Source organism: Staurois parvus, unplaced genomic scaffold, assembly GCF_062004578.1.
Source record: "Staurois parvus isolate SC_StPar_1 unplaced genomic scaffold, SC_StPar_1.0 ptg000064l, whole genome shotgun sequence".
Lineage (NCBI taxonomy): Eukaryota > Metazoa > Chordata > Amphibia > Anura > Ranidae > Staurois > Staurois parvus.
The window spans coordinates 6,913,573-6,933,589 of NW_028317860.1; the positions used below are offsets into that span (position 1 = coordinate 6,913,573).

A 20,017-nucleotide genomic window follows, 5' to 3' on the forward strand; every position below is an offset into this window, starting at 1 on the left:
CTGATGTTTCTTCATATGCTATCATTTGATATTTTTCACTGATGGTCATCTGCTATTAATAAATATTTTTGTTTCTTTTGTAGGATCTGGGGATAATGAAAGTGGGTCATATGAAGCGAATTCTACAGGGAATTAAGGAACTCAGCAAAAATGCATCTTTAGCTGACCTTTGAAGGAGGTGTCCATATATGGAACAAGGCCTGATCAGAGAACCGAATTGATTTAGAGGCCTGTGTGGTTTTAGTTTACAATATAAATGTGGAAACCAGGAGGGGAAAGTTTGGAGCATTGTGCACTTGGCTATTGAGTTACCAATTTGGTGCCAAAGTTTTGAAAAGTTTAGATCTGCATGACTTGAATCATGGCATACTTGTTTAGAAAGGACTGTGATGGTTGGAAAATGAATGATCTTTGATTGCAGTGGCACTATTATGTGTCCTATATAAAAAAAAAAACAATTACAACATATCTCTTTATGGTTTAAAGTTACCGAGCTTGCTTGTATGAGGCCCAGACTTCCAAATACCAGGAAAGGCCAACATAAAATGGGCCAAGCTTAAGTTGGTAGTCTTGGTTCCTGCTGCCTCAGGTACCATTCACTCACTGGCCAAGGAGTATGATTGAAGAAGAAAAAAAAAAAGAAGAAAAAACACTTTATACATATAAAGTGAATGCAAGTGAACATGCATGGAGTGCCTGTTGAAGTTTGAGTTTTAGTTGCATGACATATCAGATACGAAGACAAAAAAAAACACAAAAAACTTGAACAATTTTTATAATGATTTTACTAAGTTTTAATTTATTACTACTGATGTGTCTTTTGGCTGAAGGCACTTTTGTATTATGTGTTGTATATTTTTGCATGAGTATGTGCAGGGGATTTGTGGATGTGAAGATGTAGCTCATGTGCCATGTATCAGAAACTGATGTGCATTATGTATGTTCAACATATTTATTATAGCTAATCAATATTGTTTTGTAATTAACTCCGATAGACTTAGCTTATCAAAATTACATTTTGCAATGATGGTTACCTCACAATATTTATCTTGTAATTTCTTGGGGACTCTTGATTTTTTTTTTTTTCCCATTGCCTTATATTATTTAGGTGATTACATTTCAGTGACATTTATCAGCAGTCTGCAGCCCAAAGATATCAGGTAGCAATAGAATAAATATGGCTGCTGTCTGGCCACCAGGGGTATATATACACAAACGCCCTCACTGCTTTAAGCCAATATGCCTGGCTAGGGTCCTCCTTTACTGTTCTTTCTGTAGCTCAGTCTAGGCAGCTAATGTGTTTTGTTTACTCTTGCTATGTTCATTTCAATCCGAATTCTTACTCTTAAGGACTTGTTCACACCAGCAGCTGCTTTATTTCATGGCTACTGGTGTGCACTTTAAAGGAAGTGGTGCTGATGTGTTTTAATAACACATCACACTGGTTACTTTTTTTCAGCTTTACTGAAATGTGTCAAAACTACACAATTCATCTTTAGCACTCCAGCACAGTGAGATGCAGTGTAATACGTCGCAACACCCAGCACTGAAGTTGTAGAGCATGTTCTGATTGTTCTTATTGGTTGCTTTGGTGTATTGCACTTAACCAGTATATAGTACTTAAGAATAAGAACTCTTTATTAGAAAAAGGTAATTTGTGTCTTTAGAAAACTTTTTCTAATAGAATTCACGTATATTTAAACATCTTTTAGTCAGAAACATTTAATTCCATATACTTGCTTGCAGACCCAAGTTATAATGTATATCAGCTATAGACTGGCTGCTTTTAGCTGATGTCAGGCATTTTGTGCACCAGTACCAGTAAATTGATATCATTGGTATTTTCATCTGTTACTGAGGCATAATGTCCACCCATCTGAAGAAGATGCTTTTATTGTAAAAATTCTGACACACTAGTTGTGTGATGAATGCTAAAATACAGTAGTATCGTTAATAGTACTGCCATTTGATGCAAAATAAATAGATTTCCATGTGATATGATTGTTACAGCCACTAGTAAACCACAGTAAATAAGCCCAGTTATTTTATTTAATGCTGCATAAGGCATCCATCTTACATAAGCCTCGTAATTAAACATGAGCATGTTTTGTGCCGCTTTCTTTAGTAGTTCTAAATTCTGATGATCCAAACTTTTGAATAATCATTTTTTTCAACTTAGATTAACTCCTGTATTGATTTATTAACCGCTTATCGACAGCATAGTGGCCTCTCTGTGCTGGTTCATGTACCCAGTATTTGTTACAGCAAAAGCTGATCAGCGGGTCTCGGGCAATGATTGACCGCCGGGACCCGCTGATTGGCACATTGATTCATGTAACAGAGCTGTGTGATTGTACAATACAGAGCTCAGTTTACTGAAGGGATCTTGCGGGTTTTTTTATTCCCTGTTCAGCAGGGGGAAAAATTAAAAAAAAAAAAACAAAACAAGATCCTTCGTAAAAGCAGCACATATCACACACATTACACATATTTAGACACACATTTAACCCCTTGATCACCCTAAATATTATCCCCTTCCCACCCAGTGTCATTAGTACAGTGACATGGTATATTATTAGCACTGATCACTGTTAATGTCACTGGTGATGTCATTGACAGTCAGTTCCCCTCAGTATTAGATTACCCGCCATACTATCGCAGTCCTGTCATAAGTCGCTGATCACCACCATTAGTACTATAAAAAAATACATAAATAAAAATTCCAGTATACATCCCATAGTTTGTAGATGCTACAAATTTCACACAAACCAGACAATATACACTTATTGGGATTTTGTTTTTACCAAATATATGTAGCAGAATACATTTTGGCCAAAATTTATGAAGAAATTTGATTTTTGTAAAAAAAATTTTATTGAATGTTTTATAGCAGAAAGTAAAAGTTTTTTGTTTTTTTTTTCAAAATTGTCAGTCTTTTTCCGTTTTTATATCGCAAAAAAAAAAACCAGTGGTGATCAAATACCACCAAAAGAAAGCTCTGTTTGTGTGAACAAATTATGTAAAGTTAGTTTGGGTACAGCATTGCATGATCACGCAATTGTCAGTTAAAGTAGTGCAGCGCAGAATAGCAAAAATGGCCTGGTCATGAAAGGGATAAAACCTTCTGGAGGGCAAGTGGCTAAAGCAATGGGCTGATCACTCTGATAGAGAAAATAAAGTCTTGAGGGTATTTATAGTGAGAGCTTTTCACACTTTTCCCAAGCTTACACACATTATTTCTGAGCTGATGAAGCACTTTAGTAGAGTTCATGCCATCCTACCCCTGACATCCACTTAAAGATGTAGCATGAAAATAACCAGCATCCTACCTCCACTATTACTTTCATTATAAACTTTTTCTTTTTTTATTCAGTAAAAATAAATTTGTGGCCATAACTTGCAGTATTTTTTTTCATAGGTATTTACAGGCACAGTGATGTGCTAGCCAAAAACTTAACCAGTTTAGAAGCAGCCATATTGTGAGCTATGCCATCATTCATAAGAAGTACCTCAATGATATCACTGGTTTCTGGTTTGTTGGTGTTCCTAGTAGTGAAAATTAATAGATTTTTTAGAGGGATATGGAGAAGAATATTTTGAATTTTTATTCATGCCATCATAAACCCTAACCCACTGGACAAAAAATCTTTGGTTGAAGCATCAGAGTAAAAATTATTCAAATGGTCAATCCACCGATAACATTTTTATTGTGGTGAAGGTATCGACTAGTGGTTGATTGAACAACCCACTAGTTTCTTTTTTCCGCTGGCTGGCATTTTAGCCTTTCTGCTGGAATAAGTAGATTCTTTTCTTTTACGTTCTCTGTTACTGTTTAAAAACTATGCAACAGGGAAAATGAGACCCCACTGGAATAGCTGGGGATTCACAGAGCATACATTTCAATGACTGGCAGATATAAGAAATTGCTGGGTGATTCTATCTACCTTCAGCTATACAAAGCTGAGATACCAGTTTTGTGTGAACTGACTCTAATGCGTATCTAAACCCAAAAACAAAACATTAAAATATTACAACATACAGTCCTAAGATGTGGTATGTGCATTAGTTTTTTTTCCTTTATTTTCACCTGCTAATTTTGCAAATAACAGACTTCCTGTCCATTCATGTCTTCACCAATTTCTCCTCTGTATCTTCATGGGAAGCCATGATTGTCTCACAGGCTAGTCTTCAAACATGTCTGCCTTTGTTCATCTCATGACATGGTGGATTGATGGGACTTGTAGTTTACATAATAAAAATAAGATTTGTGCTTCCTTTGGAGCCCATCTGATATGACAAGGACCCTGCGATCCTGGCAAGATCAACAGTCATTTTGCTTTACTTATTGAAAGTATTCTTAACCTGAAATGTGAAAACTAGTGCAGCTACCACATCTAAGGACTAGTAAGTGGAGTATCTTACACTTTTTTTTGTTTTTGAGATTGTGCGCTTTAAAAAAAGTTTCCGGTAGTGTACACTGTTAGCTAAATTAAGCAGTGGGGTTGATTTAATAAAGGAGCAGTGATTCTTCACTTCTGAGTGACTGTTCACTTAGCTTAGTAAATGTGGTGAAGCTATTTTCACATTAATGATTTAATTGTGTAAAAAAAAAAATATTTTTTTTTAATTTGCATATGATTGGTTATTCAATGTAAATACACCCTTGCCTTATTTACTTAGCTCAGTAAACCTTCACTTTTGTGAGTGAGCATTCTCTACTCCGTTAGTAATTCAACTTCAATGTATTATTTACAGTGTGGAAAAAAAACATTTTTTTCTCTATATTGTAGTATTTTTACACCGGTGTCCACACAAGAAAAAAAATTAAAAGTTCAACCTTATTTCACTTTTTAATTGTATTATATATGTATGTACTGCTTTAAAATCTTTTTATAATGATCAGTATCAGAGGCTTTTTCTTGACCAAGTGAACCAGTTTATAACATTCTTTTACAAATGCATTCTATACCCTTTCAGTCAAGTTTTGTATATTAAAAGCTCCCTGTTTTCTGGTAAAGCAGGACAATGTGTGAGGTGCAATATTTATATATAAACTTTTGGAGTTTTTGTGGGGTAATTTATCACACCGACTAGAAAGAGGAGGTTACCAGTGCACTACTTTAATACTGTATCTGTTGAAATCTAAATATCTCACTGTTATTATGCAGTTGATCTGCATATTTGTATATTATGTTCCAGCACTGTATCATCCTATATAAAGATTTTTTTAAGACTGTGTATTTTTTTACTTGGTTAATTTTCAGTGTTTTAGATTTGTGCGTATTTTGGTTTTTCTTTTTACTTTAAATTAATATTGTCACAAATTGTGAATTTGCTAGTATTGTTTTTCTGAAAAAAAAAGTTGTAAATTATGTGCAATTTTTAATTCACTTTTTCCCTCATGCTGGTTATTATTAAGAATGGTAAAAGCGCACGTTTGACAATGAAGCTGTTATTCTGTCACCTTAAATATTAATTTGTTATTGTATTGTCAATCTGGTGCAAAACACACTTTCCTGTCTCAATTTAAAATCTCTTGCCTATCATGTAGATGTCATAAAGATATATTAAAGCTGGGTACACATGGACTGAAATTCAGCTGGTAGCCAAACTTTGATCTGTGTGTAGCCATCTCTGTGTCCAACAGTCCTGCTGGAAACCCCATTCAGTCAGCTGCTGCAGTCAGTGTATAGTGCTAGCGTAGGAGTCCTTGCTGTCAGAATACAGTAGTGCTGCAGGGGAGATTCCTACATCCATCTCACTTGTGTGGATGCGGGGACCTGTGAGGTGTTTTTTTTTTTCTTTTGTTTTTTTTTTTCCAACCTGCTGGTTAAATGGAAAAAAACAAACAAACTGTGCGTACCTAGTTTTATTTCATAGGCAGACAAAATGTGGCATGCTGACGCTGGAGTTCAAGACCATGCACACAGATAAGATGTTTAATAGTTTTAGAAGGCATCAATCCATTCTATAGAAATGTTCAGTTATCATTACATGTTATAATTTGCAAGTTTCCTTTTAAGATTGCAATTTCCAGATGCATGAAAATAACCCTTTCACTTGATAGTTTTGTTGAAAAATGCAACAAGGAAAATGAGCTAAGCTCAGTCAGCTCTGTTGGTACAACTGTGCCTCGGACAGGTCGAAACTCTAACTTTTTATAGTTTTTTTATAAAGCTTTCCCTTACAACCATAGTAAGCCTTATTAGTTGACAGTCTGAGGTAACAGTTGTCTTAGACAATTCTTATCAACCTTTTAACTGAGACAGGTCTTCCAATAATTTTAAATTGAAGCCCTGATATTCACTATCTACCCTTGTGGGGATAGCAGTCAACAAAGACTTTCTTAAAACGCTGGGTGGATTTATTGAAGGCAAATAGTCTGTGCACTTTGGAAGTGCAGTTGCACTAATTTTCCCCAGAACTTTGTGAATCTGGTTTGGGAGTTTTAAACTAATCCATTTAGGATTTTCTAAACCCTATGGATGTTGAGCTGTGCTGTTAAAATAACTGTTCTGGTTTGATGGGATACAGCAAATGTAAAATGCCTGGCTTTTCATGTACCTCTGAAAATGTTCATACATGCTATGTTTTCAAAAGTAATTTAAAGGACTTGTTTACACCAGCAGCTGTTTTAAAACACTGCTGCTGTTGTGCGCTGTGAAGTAAACAATGCCGATGTGCTGATTACGCATCACACAGTTTACCTTTTTTTTTTAAATTCTATAACTTTATTGTAATGTCAGAAGACATTTAATTTACCTTTTATACACTGCAGCACAGTGCAGTGTAGTTTGTCACAACACTCTATGGTAAAGAAAAGTAGTGTGTGTCCTTTATTTTTTTTTTTCTCCAGTGCACACCACTGCAATGTGGTGGTATGACCTGAACACATGGGTCATAAGGCAAATTGTCTTGCCTTTGCAGTGGGCTGCAATGGGCAAGGCTTGTGCAGTACAATGCATTTTGGTGTGAATGAGCCCTGAACCCACTTGACTATAAAATACAGAGGAAAAACTATGCCTATTAACATGTAATGATGAAGAAATCACATTATACAGATTATATTATATGAATGGGTTGGTCACTTTATTTTCTTTCAACCACCCTAAATGTACAAATATAAATGGTGGTTAGACCCTCTGTAACCTTTCTACCACTGAAATATCCACTCCTTTCGCACATATGCACAACACTGTTGTCCTAGAGGTATGGGTTGCTGATCTATGCACTGATGAGAAAGAACTACTTAGTAGTCTCTTGACTGAAAATAATTCAAAACCAAATGTAGAGTTTTTACAGGTCACCTGCTAACATTGTTCGGTTCACTGGTGGTTACCCAAGCCTGTACAAACTTCATTGTGTCAATAGGGAATATGGCCAGATTTTATCTTTCAAATTTGACCATATTAGTGGTTGTGTAAAGGTGACTTAAGATTTGGCTATCCGAACATTGGTCAAACAAGCTTGTCTACTGCTAGTTGTTTTAAAGTGTTTAAGAACCACTACAGCAGAGCTGTCATAATCCACTGAACATGTAGAACACAAATATGAGAAAACATGCTGCACAATTTTGTTAAACCTTTATAGAGATTTCATTGTGATGGTGATGGACTAAACTGTCTAGTGGAGTAGGCAACACATTCTGTCCTTATTTTCCTGTTAAAGCAGTCGTAAGTTCTTGTTAAAGGAAAAAAGTTTCTTTCTGCAAGGCAGTATCATAATGTGCTACTATGCACCGCATACTAGCTCATTATGAAAGACTTACCTAAGTACGAAGCCCTCCAGCCGTGTGCTGTCACTGCTGCAGAGGCTTCCTTCTCGAGCCTTCTTCAGGGTTCCCGGGCTGCCACTCTCTAGAATATCTAATAAACGGTGCACATTTAGGAGATATTCGTGTTACCTACAGATAAGCTATATTAGCATAATAAAGAATTAGAGTTTACTTTAAACCTGCAGTTCTTGTGTTCAAGAGCATTATAAAAAAGCCATTGGCAAATATTTCCTTGGCTTTTTGCAAAGTAAAAAAAAAAATGTTAGAAGTTAAAAGGTTTATTGCATGGCTGTGTTTTAAATCAAATTATTCATGAACATGGCTGTGGTTTAAAAACCTCACATTATAGACACTGTTCCCTGTACAGTTCAGCACATATCTATTGTGACTAGTAGTACTTTTTAGGATATTTTGGACTACTGTAGGAAACTGTCATCTTTCCATATACAACTTGCTGAAGGGCGATTTTGTTGGCCCCCAAATGAAATTGTATACCTTTTTACATTCCTATCTCAGTTTTACCATACATTAAATGGTTATGGACTCTTATGATGACCGTCTGGCACTCTTCTTGATTTGTCAAACACACAGCCACAGTAGATGCAGTTAATGAAATATTCAATTACCACTTTAGCAACCACAACAGGAACTGCAGGGTGGTTGTTTTTTTTGTAATAATACCACTGTAAGCGTCCTTTCCTTCTACTTAGCCAGCATTCTTTAACGTATTCTTTTTCCATGAAATAGAAATTATAAGGACTCATGTACAGTGCAGCTGATAAATTCATGTTTAGGAGCTGTTCAGCGTGTTTTTCTGCAGCCCCTGAACTCATCCTAATGTTTTCCTATATGTCCATGTACACGTCTTCGTTTACAGGCATGTGAGTTGACAGCTGTTTTTTTAACGCCAAAAACCTGCGTTCAGCAGTCTATCAACATTTCAAACACAAAACACTTGTAAACCTGGTTAAACGTGGCAAATCGCATTTATAAGCGTTTGCGTGTAAATTTTTTTTTTTTTTAACTCTTCCAGTTCCCGATGCTGTCTAGAACCTTTTTTCATTATGAAAAATGCATGCAAAGCGTTTTCAAGGTACTCAGATGGACAAAGCACTGAAAACAGGATGTTCCTACCTAGCTTGTCACACATTGTAATGACCAATTCACACCTCAGACCTCTCCCACCCTTGGAAACAAAAGATATGTAAATGACCATTCACACCTCAAATTTCTCAGGAAGACCCCCTGCCAGGTGGCCTTAATGACTCACTCCACCAGACACCTTTCCCACCCTTGGAAACAAAAGAAATGTTAATGACCAACTCACACCTAAGCTAATTTCAACACATACTGCTGTCTCTGCTTCTACTCTGTATTTCTCGGAAACAGTCTGAAAAAGTTAATAATGTACCACTTTACAGTGCATTCTGGGCATTTGGGTGGTTCTCCTGTGCTTATCTTTAAAAAAAACGCACATAAATGCAAATGCTCATAAACGCGTTATGCAAATGCGGCTAAACAGACATTTTTTAACCTACGTTTTCCAGCAGTCAGTTTCCATCATTCAGAAGTGTCTCGTGTACATGGGGCCTTACAGTAGCAAATCCTCAGTTTAAGAAAAAAAAAATTCCAGCACGTTTAGTTATATCCGAGTTTTGCACATATAGTTCAAAATAAACAAAACAGCAGTATGTTAATTGTATAGTTATAGTTACAGCCTCGTGCTAGCTGGACTGATGGATGTCTATAGACCCTTTCACACAGCATAAGAACCTTTTCATGCTGATGCACTTTTAATGCATTCCCATTGACTTACAGTGGAAGGTTTTTGGTGCACTTTTGAAAAACTGCACCAAAGATGCAGCATGCAGGACTTTTCAAAGGACAGCGCACCTGCAATGTGAACAGTTGGATTTAATGGGGAATAATTATAATTGTTCATGTATTCTTGTTGCCTTGGAAAAGTGCAGTAAATGCACACCAGTGTGAAAGGGACCTTAGAATATTCACTAATTTGTCATCTGCTGTTTACATGAATGAGCCCCAGGTGTCAATGTGGTGATCTTTCAAACCAAGCTAATGGACAGATTAAGAGTACACATGGTGACAGCTGACCTAATTTTCTATAGTATCTGCTAGTTTGTACAGATATCCAGGATACAGGCATTCACATATTCATTAAGTTAAGACCCAAATTGGCTAAATGGTGAGACATTTTATTCCTAGATTACTTTTATCATAAGGGAAATACTGTATATCTTTAGGAAACTGCTGTAACAAAACCTTAATATTCTGTGTGAATAACTGATATTTGATAACTCCCCTATGTGCTTTAAGAACTTGTTTCTTCATACAGTAAAAAAAACATCTGCAACATTTCTATTAAAAGTTCACGGATTATGCTGCCTATGCAAATTTCTTGATGCTGATAAATCTCATAGTACTAAAATTCTTTGTATTATGGTATCATAGTTAAAAAAAAAAAAAAAAAAAGACCTTTTTGGAATATGGGTTGTTTAAGGGGCATGTAGTCTGTTAGGGTTGCATGCAGATTTGGAGCTGTATCACAGAAAAAAACTACAACTCTTCTTTTTGAGTTTGCTGCGATTTCTGTGCTATTTATCACGGCAATACAGCACTGCATTTGAGATGCCATTAAAAATGATGGCACCCAAACACACTTGGTGCGTTTTTCCATTATTGTAGTGCGATTTGGAATTGTGGCAATTTTGTTTGTGATCCCAAACCTCTAGATGTGAATGGGGCCTAAAATATTTTTTGAAACAAATGGCTGTGGTGCCTGTAGAAATCTTAGATTGCCATTTCAAGGGCAGAAAATAGGAGAGACACTGGGTTCTTTTGGTTTGTGTGAAAAATGCAGTAAATTAGGAAAGCTTTCAGAAATAGACATTTTAATTTATATTAGTCAATTAACAATATGACTAAAAAAAAATAAAATAAATGAACAGAAGAGAAATACAAATCAACATTTGGTGTGACCACCCTTTACCTCTTAAAAGCGCATCAATTCTTCTAGGTACACTTGCACACAGTTTTTGAAGGAACTCAGCAGGTAGGTTGTTCCATACAGCTTGGAGAACTAACCAAAAATGTTCTGTTGGTTCTAAGCCACCTAAAATCCTTCTGTCTCTTCATGTAATCACAGACAGACTTGAGGATGTTAAGATCAGGGCTCTGTGGGGTATGTTTGGGGTCATTGTCCTGCTACAGAATAATTTGGGGTCAGTCACATGCCTCCCTGATGGTATGGCATGATGGATAAGTATCTGTCTGTATTTCTCAGTATTGAGGACACCATTGATCCTGGTCAAATCTCCAACCCCATTTGCAGAAATGCAGCCCCAAACATGTAAGGAACCTCCACCATGCTTCACTGTTGCCTGCAGACACTCATTATTGTACTGTTCCTCAGCCCTTCCTGAACAAACTACTTGGATCCCACTGATTTCTGACAATTTTGTGTTGATGGCAATGCCGTACATCTTCCGATGTCGAAGGGAAGTAAACATGATGTGTCTTTCTTCTACTGCATTGTTTCCTTTGCCAACCATTCTGTCTATGGTTCTCATCACTGCTGGATCAATGGAGGCATGTGATTGGTCTCAAATTTATTCTGCAGCAGGACAACGACCCCAAACATACAGCCAATATCATTAAGAACCATCTTCAGCGCAAAGAACAACGAGTTCTGGAAGTGATGGTTTGTTCCCCACAAAGCCCTGAACTCAACATCAAGCCTGTCTGGGATCACACAAAGAGAGAGAAGGAATTGAGACAGCCTACATCCACAAAAGATCAGTGGTTTGTTCTCCCAAGATGTTTGGAACAACCTACCTGTCAAGTTCCTTCAAAAACTGGGTGCAAGTGTACCTTAAAGAATTGACGCTTCTTTGAAGGCAAAAAGGGTGGTCACACCAAATACTGATTTGATTTAGATTTCTTGTCTGTTTATTTACTTTTTTTTCTTTTTTTTTTTTTTACTCTTTGTTAATTGATAAAAATAAACTATTAACATTTCAAGCTTTCATAATTTGCAGTGTTTTTCACACCTGCCTAAAACTTTTGCACAGTACAGTATATATTCATACCTTTAAGATGTTTCTAAGGAAAATGTGTAATGGTTGATTTCTAGCCTTTCTCAGCTGAGTCTAGCTTTCATTAACATACAACAGAGAAGCCTAGCTCCTAAACCTTTAAAGTTTTGTTAAGACCGACCATGTTCAAATCTAGTACAATTCATGAGATATCTGCCTCCAGACAAGGTTAATTATAGCAAACACAGCTTCTCAGCCCCCTAAAAAAAAAAACACGGAACTTGTTAAAAATTTTCTTTGCTATAAGTTTCAGAAATAAAGTTTCCAAAAATGTAAATAAAGCCTTAGATGATGCAGTTTCTTTCCTGCAACCATGGGTTGTGTTAAAGAAAATCGCTCAATTTCTATCAACAGTGTTGATGGAGGAATCCCTTTAGCAGAGATATTGTGTTCTGCTGGCAGAGAGCCTTACCTGCTGGAAGAACTCAATGATTACTGCTAGTGGCTATAGTCGCTGGCAATATTTGCATGCAAAACCATCAAAAGGCTGATTGCACTGAAGTTGATTGACTTCAGTACAAACCGCCTGTCCATAGGTGGATCGAATCTCAGCCAGTCCCTGCTGAACTGACTGAGATTTGATACATCTATAGCCAACCTAAGCTGCAGATTTGAGTTTTGTTTTACATTTTGCTATGGGAAATATCACCCCAATGTGGCTGCAAAAGTGCAACCTGTGATGACATTGTATAGAGGCTGCAATTGCTTATCTCTTTAAAAATGCTGAATTTCTGTCATGCAGATTCAGTGCTTCAGTAAATTTCCAAACCACTCAGACGTGATCTGTGGGTAAAGCGATTTTAGTTCATTCTTTGCTGAACTCATGCTTGTTCCAAGTCTATGTCTTGAAGTCTTAATCGGGCAGCTTGCATTTTCAGAAGATGTTGGCCATGGCAGCCGCTGTATCGCTCTTTATGCAAGTTCATGTTAAAAACTGTTCACACTTTACATATTTTTATTGAGTGAGGGAGATAGCCTTACAAAAAAAACTATATTACCTATTAAATAGTTTGATAAGTCATATTTGGTCACACGTGAAATTCAGCTGATTGAACTTAAATACTATGTTTTTTTGGCACCTTTGCTGTGTGAATTGTGTAAGTTAGTTGGTGGCACCTGCTTCTGACCTCTTTTCTGTTCAAGTCCACTGATTGCATAGTTTGAAACTGTTTAAATTTTTTCCCTGGTTAGGTCTTCATTTAGAATAAGGTTGTTAAATGAGACAGAGTACATGCTTTAACCACTTCCCGACTGGCCATTGTATATAAACGGCCGGACGGTGGCACTGCAGAGTCGGGTGGCCATTTATAAAAGGCCTCTCCGCATCCTGCTTGTGCACGCTCCCTGGGAGCGCGCAGCACCGCGATCCGGTGCCCGCTGTGTCCTCCGGACACAGTGAAACACCGATGGTCGGACGGGACCTCTCTACGAGGTCTCGATCATGTGATCATTGACTGGCCAATCAGTGATCAAATGCAAAGTAGTAAGCAAGATGTCACTTGTGACATCATTGCTTACTACATGTGAAATCTGTGAATGATCACAGAGGTTACATGGTACAAGGCTATTCACAATAGCCTTGTACCATGTGACAAGCTGTGATCAATCACAGCTCACTCAGTAGTTCTCAATGGTTGCAAGAATGCAGACGGAGAGAGAAATGATTGCTTTTACATCCTATATGGGTGTAAAAGCAATCAGTGTAAAAAAAAAAAAAAAAACTTCATCACCCCCCAAAAGTAGTACAGTGTCACCATGCTGACACTACTGCTAGGGTAACCGTATGTAAAAATAAAAAACAAATATAAAAATGTAAAAAAAAATGTTTAAAAATTATAATTTTTGTTTATAAACAAATTTGGCTTTTTTTTTTTTACTAAAAAGATAACGGAATAAATTTTGGCCAATGTTTATGATGAAATATTTAGTTGCAAAATTTTATAAGAAAATTTTGAACATTTTCATTTACATAGCAAAAAAAAATCCCAGCAGTGAATAAATACCACCAAAATAAAGTTTTATCTGTCTCAAAAAAATGGTAAAAAAATCATATGTGTACAGTGTTGCATGACCGTGCAATTGTCATTCAAAGTGTGATAGCGCTGAAAGCTGAAAATTGCCCTGGTCAGGAAGGGGGTAAAAGTGTCTGGACTGGAGGTGGTTAAACATGAAATAAAACTGAAAATGTTGAAATGGCACCACAGCTGAACATGAAATCATTCTTGTACTTGCCATTTAAGTAACTGATTCTGCTGTTTAGTGGTGCTGCCTTTTTTTTCATAAATTTTTTATACCATTAGTATGGTTTTTTTTTTTGTTTTTTTTTATGCTTTTTATCTTTTACAATATTTTGACTTTTGAGCACTCTGTTAAAGCATTTGCATACTGCGTTTCAGGCAGGCTGTAAAAAGTTTTCTTTTATGGCAGGCATATAAATTTTTGCGTTTGAAGATACCAAGCTTCTCCTTTAAATAGGAAAGTAAAATGAGTCCAACAAGTACAATAGAGTATTACCTCCAAATTAAAAGTTTGGGTTTTGGCTGTCCAGCATACAATAATTTGTATATTTAATTTGTTTTATATTTGAGAGTGCTGTCTGCCAAAGAGTCAAACTGAGGTTATTTAGAACTATTCCCCAGTCCTTATACAAAATGTTTTTCATTCTCTTACCTTAATTAAAAAAGAACCCAATCCTAAGATCCAGTTCACACATTAGCTTGTAAAGACTACTCTGAGGTGCAATGTGCAAAGGAAGCATTTACAAATTTTTGAACAAGCTTCAAGCAGCTTTCTTGATTTGCTTAAAATTTCTCGTCAGCCCTAGAAAGGTAGTATGAAATACAGATTCTGTTGGGAATGCCATCTACAGCTTTGAACAAGCTGATGCACGGGTCTTTTATCCTTTTTCAATTCTTCCTTCTTAACATGTTTAAGTAACAAAACAGTTGGTTTAGAAAATACGTAATCATTTCATTTGTTCAAAGTGTATCAATTTTCCTAGCATTCAGAAGTGTGCAAAAACAAGTGATTAAAATAGTTATTAAAAGCAATCATAATTGTGATTTGTAGTTTGGATCCAATTGAAAAAGAATAAATTGCAAGCACATCTGTGACACAATGTAAAGAAACAACTCGTAGCAAGTATCTAGAATTTCTAAAACAGAAGCAAGTGTGACCAGCATTTGAACATATCCTAACAAAAGATGTAATGCTTGCATATATAGCAAGCACTAAACAATCAAACTCCTAGTAAGTGTGCAAGTTGCTTCATTCTGGAAGAAACAGTCATTAGAGAATCTGCACAAATTGCCATTTACTTCATGGGTGTTCAGAAAAGTAGTTGTTAGTGCAGCATACTTGTCTACTACAATCATTTCAAAAAATCTTTTATGCAAGGATGGTAAAAGATTTGTCAGAAAATAAATATCAGCACTAGTCATGCTGAATTGTATCTGGCAATGCAGCCTAAAATATTGCCATCCTCACCCTTCATTCACTACTTGGTGTGTCAGTCATCTGAAACAAACCTGAGTATGTCCGATATTAGGATACCTACTGGGCTTCAGGTCTGAATTTATCCAAGTAGTAAAGCAAGGATTCAGATGGACCCACCCTAGGATTTACATTTTTTTTTTTTTTTATATAACTAGTCGGTAAAGGTAGATTTATTATTTGTTTTCTGACAGATTCCCTCTAAGCACTTTAATAATTTATGATCACCGAGTTCTGGGTTTTGATCATTGCTAAACACAAGTAACCCTCAGCTTGAATACAACTTTTCTGTCACTATCAACACATTATTCCATTTTCTTTATTAAAGCGGATGCATGTCTCCATAAAAAAAAATCAATTTGCTAAAACCGCAATAAATACATTTTTGTATTTATAGTTATATTGTTCCACAAGTGTGCTCTGTCTATAAAAAAAATATGCAAATGTTACTGTTTATTTAGCGCTTCCTAATACTTTATTAGATGTAACCTGACTGTTGAAATATAGTGCTTAGTAGCTGAGTGAATACTTTTTAAACAAAGTGGACAGCCTTCTTTCTGAGAAATGTGATTCTTTTGTTGTGTTGTGCAAAGGCCACTAATTTGAGTAGTATACATTGAAATGGGGGGGAAATGTTTAAGTTTATTGATCAGTTAATTCAGAGTAAATACTTTTCTGTATTAATGCAGATAAGCTGAAACAAGCTAGGGAACTCTCATTATAGGCTCCCCCTGACCTTGGAGGTTTATCACTTGGAGAAGCGTCTCTTCACCTAGCCTTTGATTTGATAATATAAAATGACTGAGCCGCAGAGAGACCTTATGGGGGGAGGATCTAGTAACTTTACCGCAGTTATCTCTGCAGTGGTAGAGCACGGTACGCTATGGCACTTCTGGTAAGAGAAGGTAACATCATCCCAGCTGAATACAGAATGGATTCTGACCATGCTTTTTCTGCATGCCATGTGAGTGGATTCTAAGGTGAGTTCTTGATGCCAAGGACAACTTAGCTATTTGGTTCAATTCAGAAACCCACAATGCATGCAGCATTTTCTTTCTTCCAGTTTTCCCTCACAAATGCATCAGAAATAGGTTTTTCATTTCACTACTGCACAAAGAAGCAAAATTTTATTTTGATTAGGTTTTTAGGAATTTTGAGTGTAAGGGTCAATGCACAAAGATGATCACAGGGTTGTCATTCTGTAAAATAATGCTAGCTTTAGAGTTTCAGGCTGACAATGTAATTAAGTATCCTTTTTGGGAGCTGTAATGCATGGTGTGTAGAAGATTTATTGACAGAATCAAAAGCTTCCTCTGATTGTCTGAGGCATAGAAGCAGGTGGCAGGCAGGCCTTCTCTGCCTGACGAGAAGAAACTTTGTAATCATTGATCGAATACAAAGTTGCCTATGAATGGCTGAGCAGCGCTCAGCCCGACTCAGTTTTGTTTCAGGTGTGAGACGGGAAGTTCCTGTCTCACTGTTGGAACACAAGGTTGTATCATTTGTGTAGATCTATAGCTCTGTAGTTCTATTTTCTGCCAGTAAACCTGGAGATCAGCTTTCAATTCTTTGTATAGGTAACTCTTACACAGCATAGTTGTTGGTAAGTTTAGTTGACCTAACATTAACCATGAAACAAAATATGAATGTGTTATACCAGTATAAGAGTCCTTCACACCACGCCAACCCCTTGCTAAAATGCCAGAAGGTATGTAGTTTTATACTAGGTATGTTTTCAACCATAATATTTTCTGCAACTCGTATTATAGTTGAGACAAACAGACGATTTCACCTCCTTTTCCACATATTAAAAAAATGTAATTCATGTTCAAGACATGACCAAAGTGAACAAATAGCTACCACTGCAGAAAAATGTGTATGTATCTGTGTTATTTTCCTATGTACAGAATTATATATATCTATATATTGCAACAGTGTTTGTACTTGATTTCAAACACTGGGAATGCTATCTAGTCTCGACTACAGAGGGGAGCAGTACTACAAGAAACATGTTACATACAGTATAGGGACCAAACAAACTGCATTTTTCTAAATAGGTCCTTGGCCTACGTGCTATTAATAAAATGAGCAAACTGCTTTTCCTAATCCCTACATGTATTATTCCAGTTTTAGCTGCTGTTCAACTGCCTTTGTAGACATCTTAAAATTCAACTGTAATCACAAAATATTAACCAAAATTCCATATAACGATTGCTGTTACTTGCACAACTGCCAGGCAGGTCTGCCAGCAGCAAAAGATAGGCAGTGTAAATGTTTGACTTTACTAAGAAAACAATGTTGAAAAAGTAAAGTGAATTTTGTTTGTTTACATAATGTTTACAATGGCACAGTTTATTTTTTAATATACTGTATACAACTTTAACGTATTTATTGCATACAGTAAGAGATAAAACTATGTTTTGTGGTTTCACTTTGGAATATAATGTTACATTTCCCTGTACAGATTTTGGGTGGCTTTGTTATGTAGTTAGTAATTTTTATGACTACTCAGTGACCAGTTTTCTGTGCCTTTTGTTGGATGCATCATAACCTATTTACTATCATTATTGTATGGGAGTCACTGAGATGTGTATTTTTGTATTCTGCTGGAGGCGATGGATGTTTTTCCTCTTGTAAACAACTGAGCTGCTGCTTTTTGTCTGGCACTCAGTTGAGATCTTCCTTCTCAAATAAACTTAATGCATTCACTATACATCATGAAGTATGTGTCTTTTTTTGTCTTTTCCTCATCAGGAAGGCTAGTTCTATATTATAATCCATATTTATGTATTTGTGTGAAAAAAGATATATACATTTAATTTGGGCACAGTGTTGCATGACCAAACAATTTCCAGTTAAAGTAGCACAGTGCTGAATAGCATAAAAATTGTCTGGTCATGAAGGGGGTAAACATTTCTGGAGGTCAAGTGGTTAAGGTCTGGGTATTGATGAACCTTCAATAAGATGTTCTGTCTACAAATGGATGAAATACAATACTGTGACTGTGTGCCCTAGAACTGGGCATCCTCCATAGAGAAAAAGCACAGCATGCAAAGCTAAACAAGGTAAAATGATCCTAGGATACCAGCAAAGGAACTACAGCAAACTAGAAACTCTGTCACATTCTTATTGCAAGCAGTATGTGGGCTGTCATCGTTAATCTCGTCTGATCATGCTGGTTGCCTGGAAATACTTCCTTCAGGTCAATAAATGAGAAAGTATCAAAGTTCTGGATCAGTTTGAGAATTGGCATCTTCAGCAGGACAAGTAGTCTGACTATTCCATCTATCTTAAGCAGGGAATGCCGATATATTTTTTCAGATATGCAGATGACCACATGGGGGGAAACTGAAAAATTCTGTATATTCAGGTAAATGCTATGGCTTAATCTTACAGTGTAGGATTAGTATTTATAGACCATGAGTTGTATGCAGGCTACCTTCAGGTGATTGGGAACTTGCTAGGACTGCCCCGATACACACTCGTATAACCCTTCCCGGAGTTTTGATAGTGGGCTTAAGAAATTGACCTGTTCTCCTGGAAATTTTATATATATATATATATATATATATCTTTTAACCCAAACGTTTTTGCCTACTGACCCTCCTATCAAGATCTGACCATTTATTACCCTGGTTTATCTTAGGGGCTGTACTGTAGTCCACTGTGTGGGCCTGGCCTGTAAGGTTTGCTTCAGGCACTGGATCCTGTGTTAGGTGCTCACCTTGGCACAAAGTACAATCTAAGTAGTTAGTTGCAGAGTGCTATACAAATCCAGGGCCATAGTCCATTTTTAATACCAGTTCTTGGCTTTTACTGACATAAACTGCTGTGTGTAGCACACTATACAGCCCTATACACAGAGGAATAGGAAGTTACTAACTTTATTGTGGTGCCTCCTAATATATTTATCTCTGACATTTTCTCTACATGAACTGTTGAACAGTTTTTTTTCCTATCTAGATTTAGTCTCAAAAGGATGTGGCAGCTATGTCATGTCTCCAAGCTGATTAATTCCCTCCTGCTTTTTCTGCCACAAATGCACACAGCATATTCCTGCACTTCTGATGTCATCTGCTACACAGAGACAGCCACTGAACCGTGGTCCGCTTTTGGATTATACCTGCCCCTGTGTTCAGACAAGCAAATCTCCATCCAGTCTGATCTCCCTTAAATGAGTACCCTACTAGGGTTCCCCTCATTTAGCAATAATGTATCAGAGGCACAACAACCAAACAGGATGTGTCCTGCAGATGGCCTACAGGAAACTCAAAACACCACTCTGGTCCCTGGTCTGAAACAACATCGTATTATGATACCACTTCTTTTTTTCTTTGAATTCATCTGCCTCTCAGGCACGCACTACGTGGTCTATCTCACAAAAGTAGATTTGTCTGCCAGTAGGTCTGAACTCTTTTGAAAACCTTTGGCACTTCTAGAACCTTTGGCTTCCAAGGGCCAGAAATGCTATAGGTCCTCTATTGCCCCTGACCATGTTCAGGAATTGGAGACTGAACCTCCTTTACTTGAAAATAACATGGAGGAAAGTTTTGAAAACCCCGGTTTTCTATCATAAACCGCAGAGGGTTTTCCTCCTCCTTGCAGTTTGAGGCTTTGCACCAAATGCACTCTACCG

At 36.8% G+C, this 20,017-nt stretch overlaps 1 protein-coding gene across 2 annotated transcripts in view; it reads left to right on the forward strand.

Annotated features, from left to right (window-relative positions):
• DGKH (diacylglycerol kinase eta) overlaps positions 1-18,094 on the forward strand; it is a 358,194-nt gene extending 340,100 nt beyond the window's left edge. For both annotated transcript variants that reach the window (XM_089668821.1, XM_089668822.1), the window contains one exon: positions 84-18,094. In XM_089668821.1, the coding sequence (XP_089524947.1) occupies positions 84-173 (90 nt within the window). In that variant the 3' untranslated portion in view covers positions 174-18,094. The remainder of the gene's footprint in view (positions 1-83) is intronic.
• Positions 18,095-20,017: the final 1,923 nt, after the last annotated feature.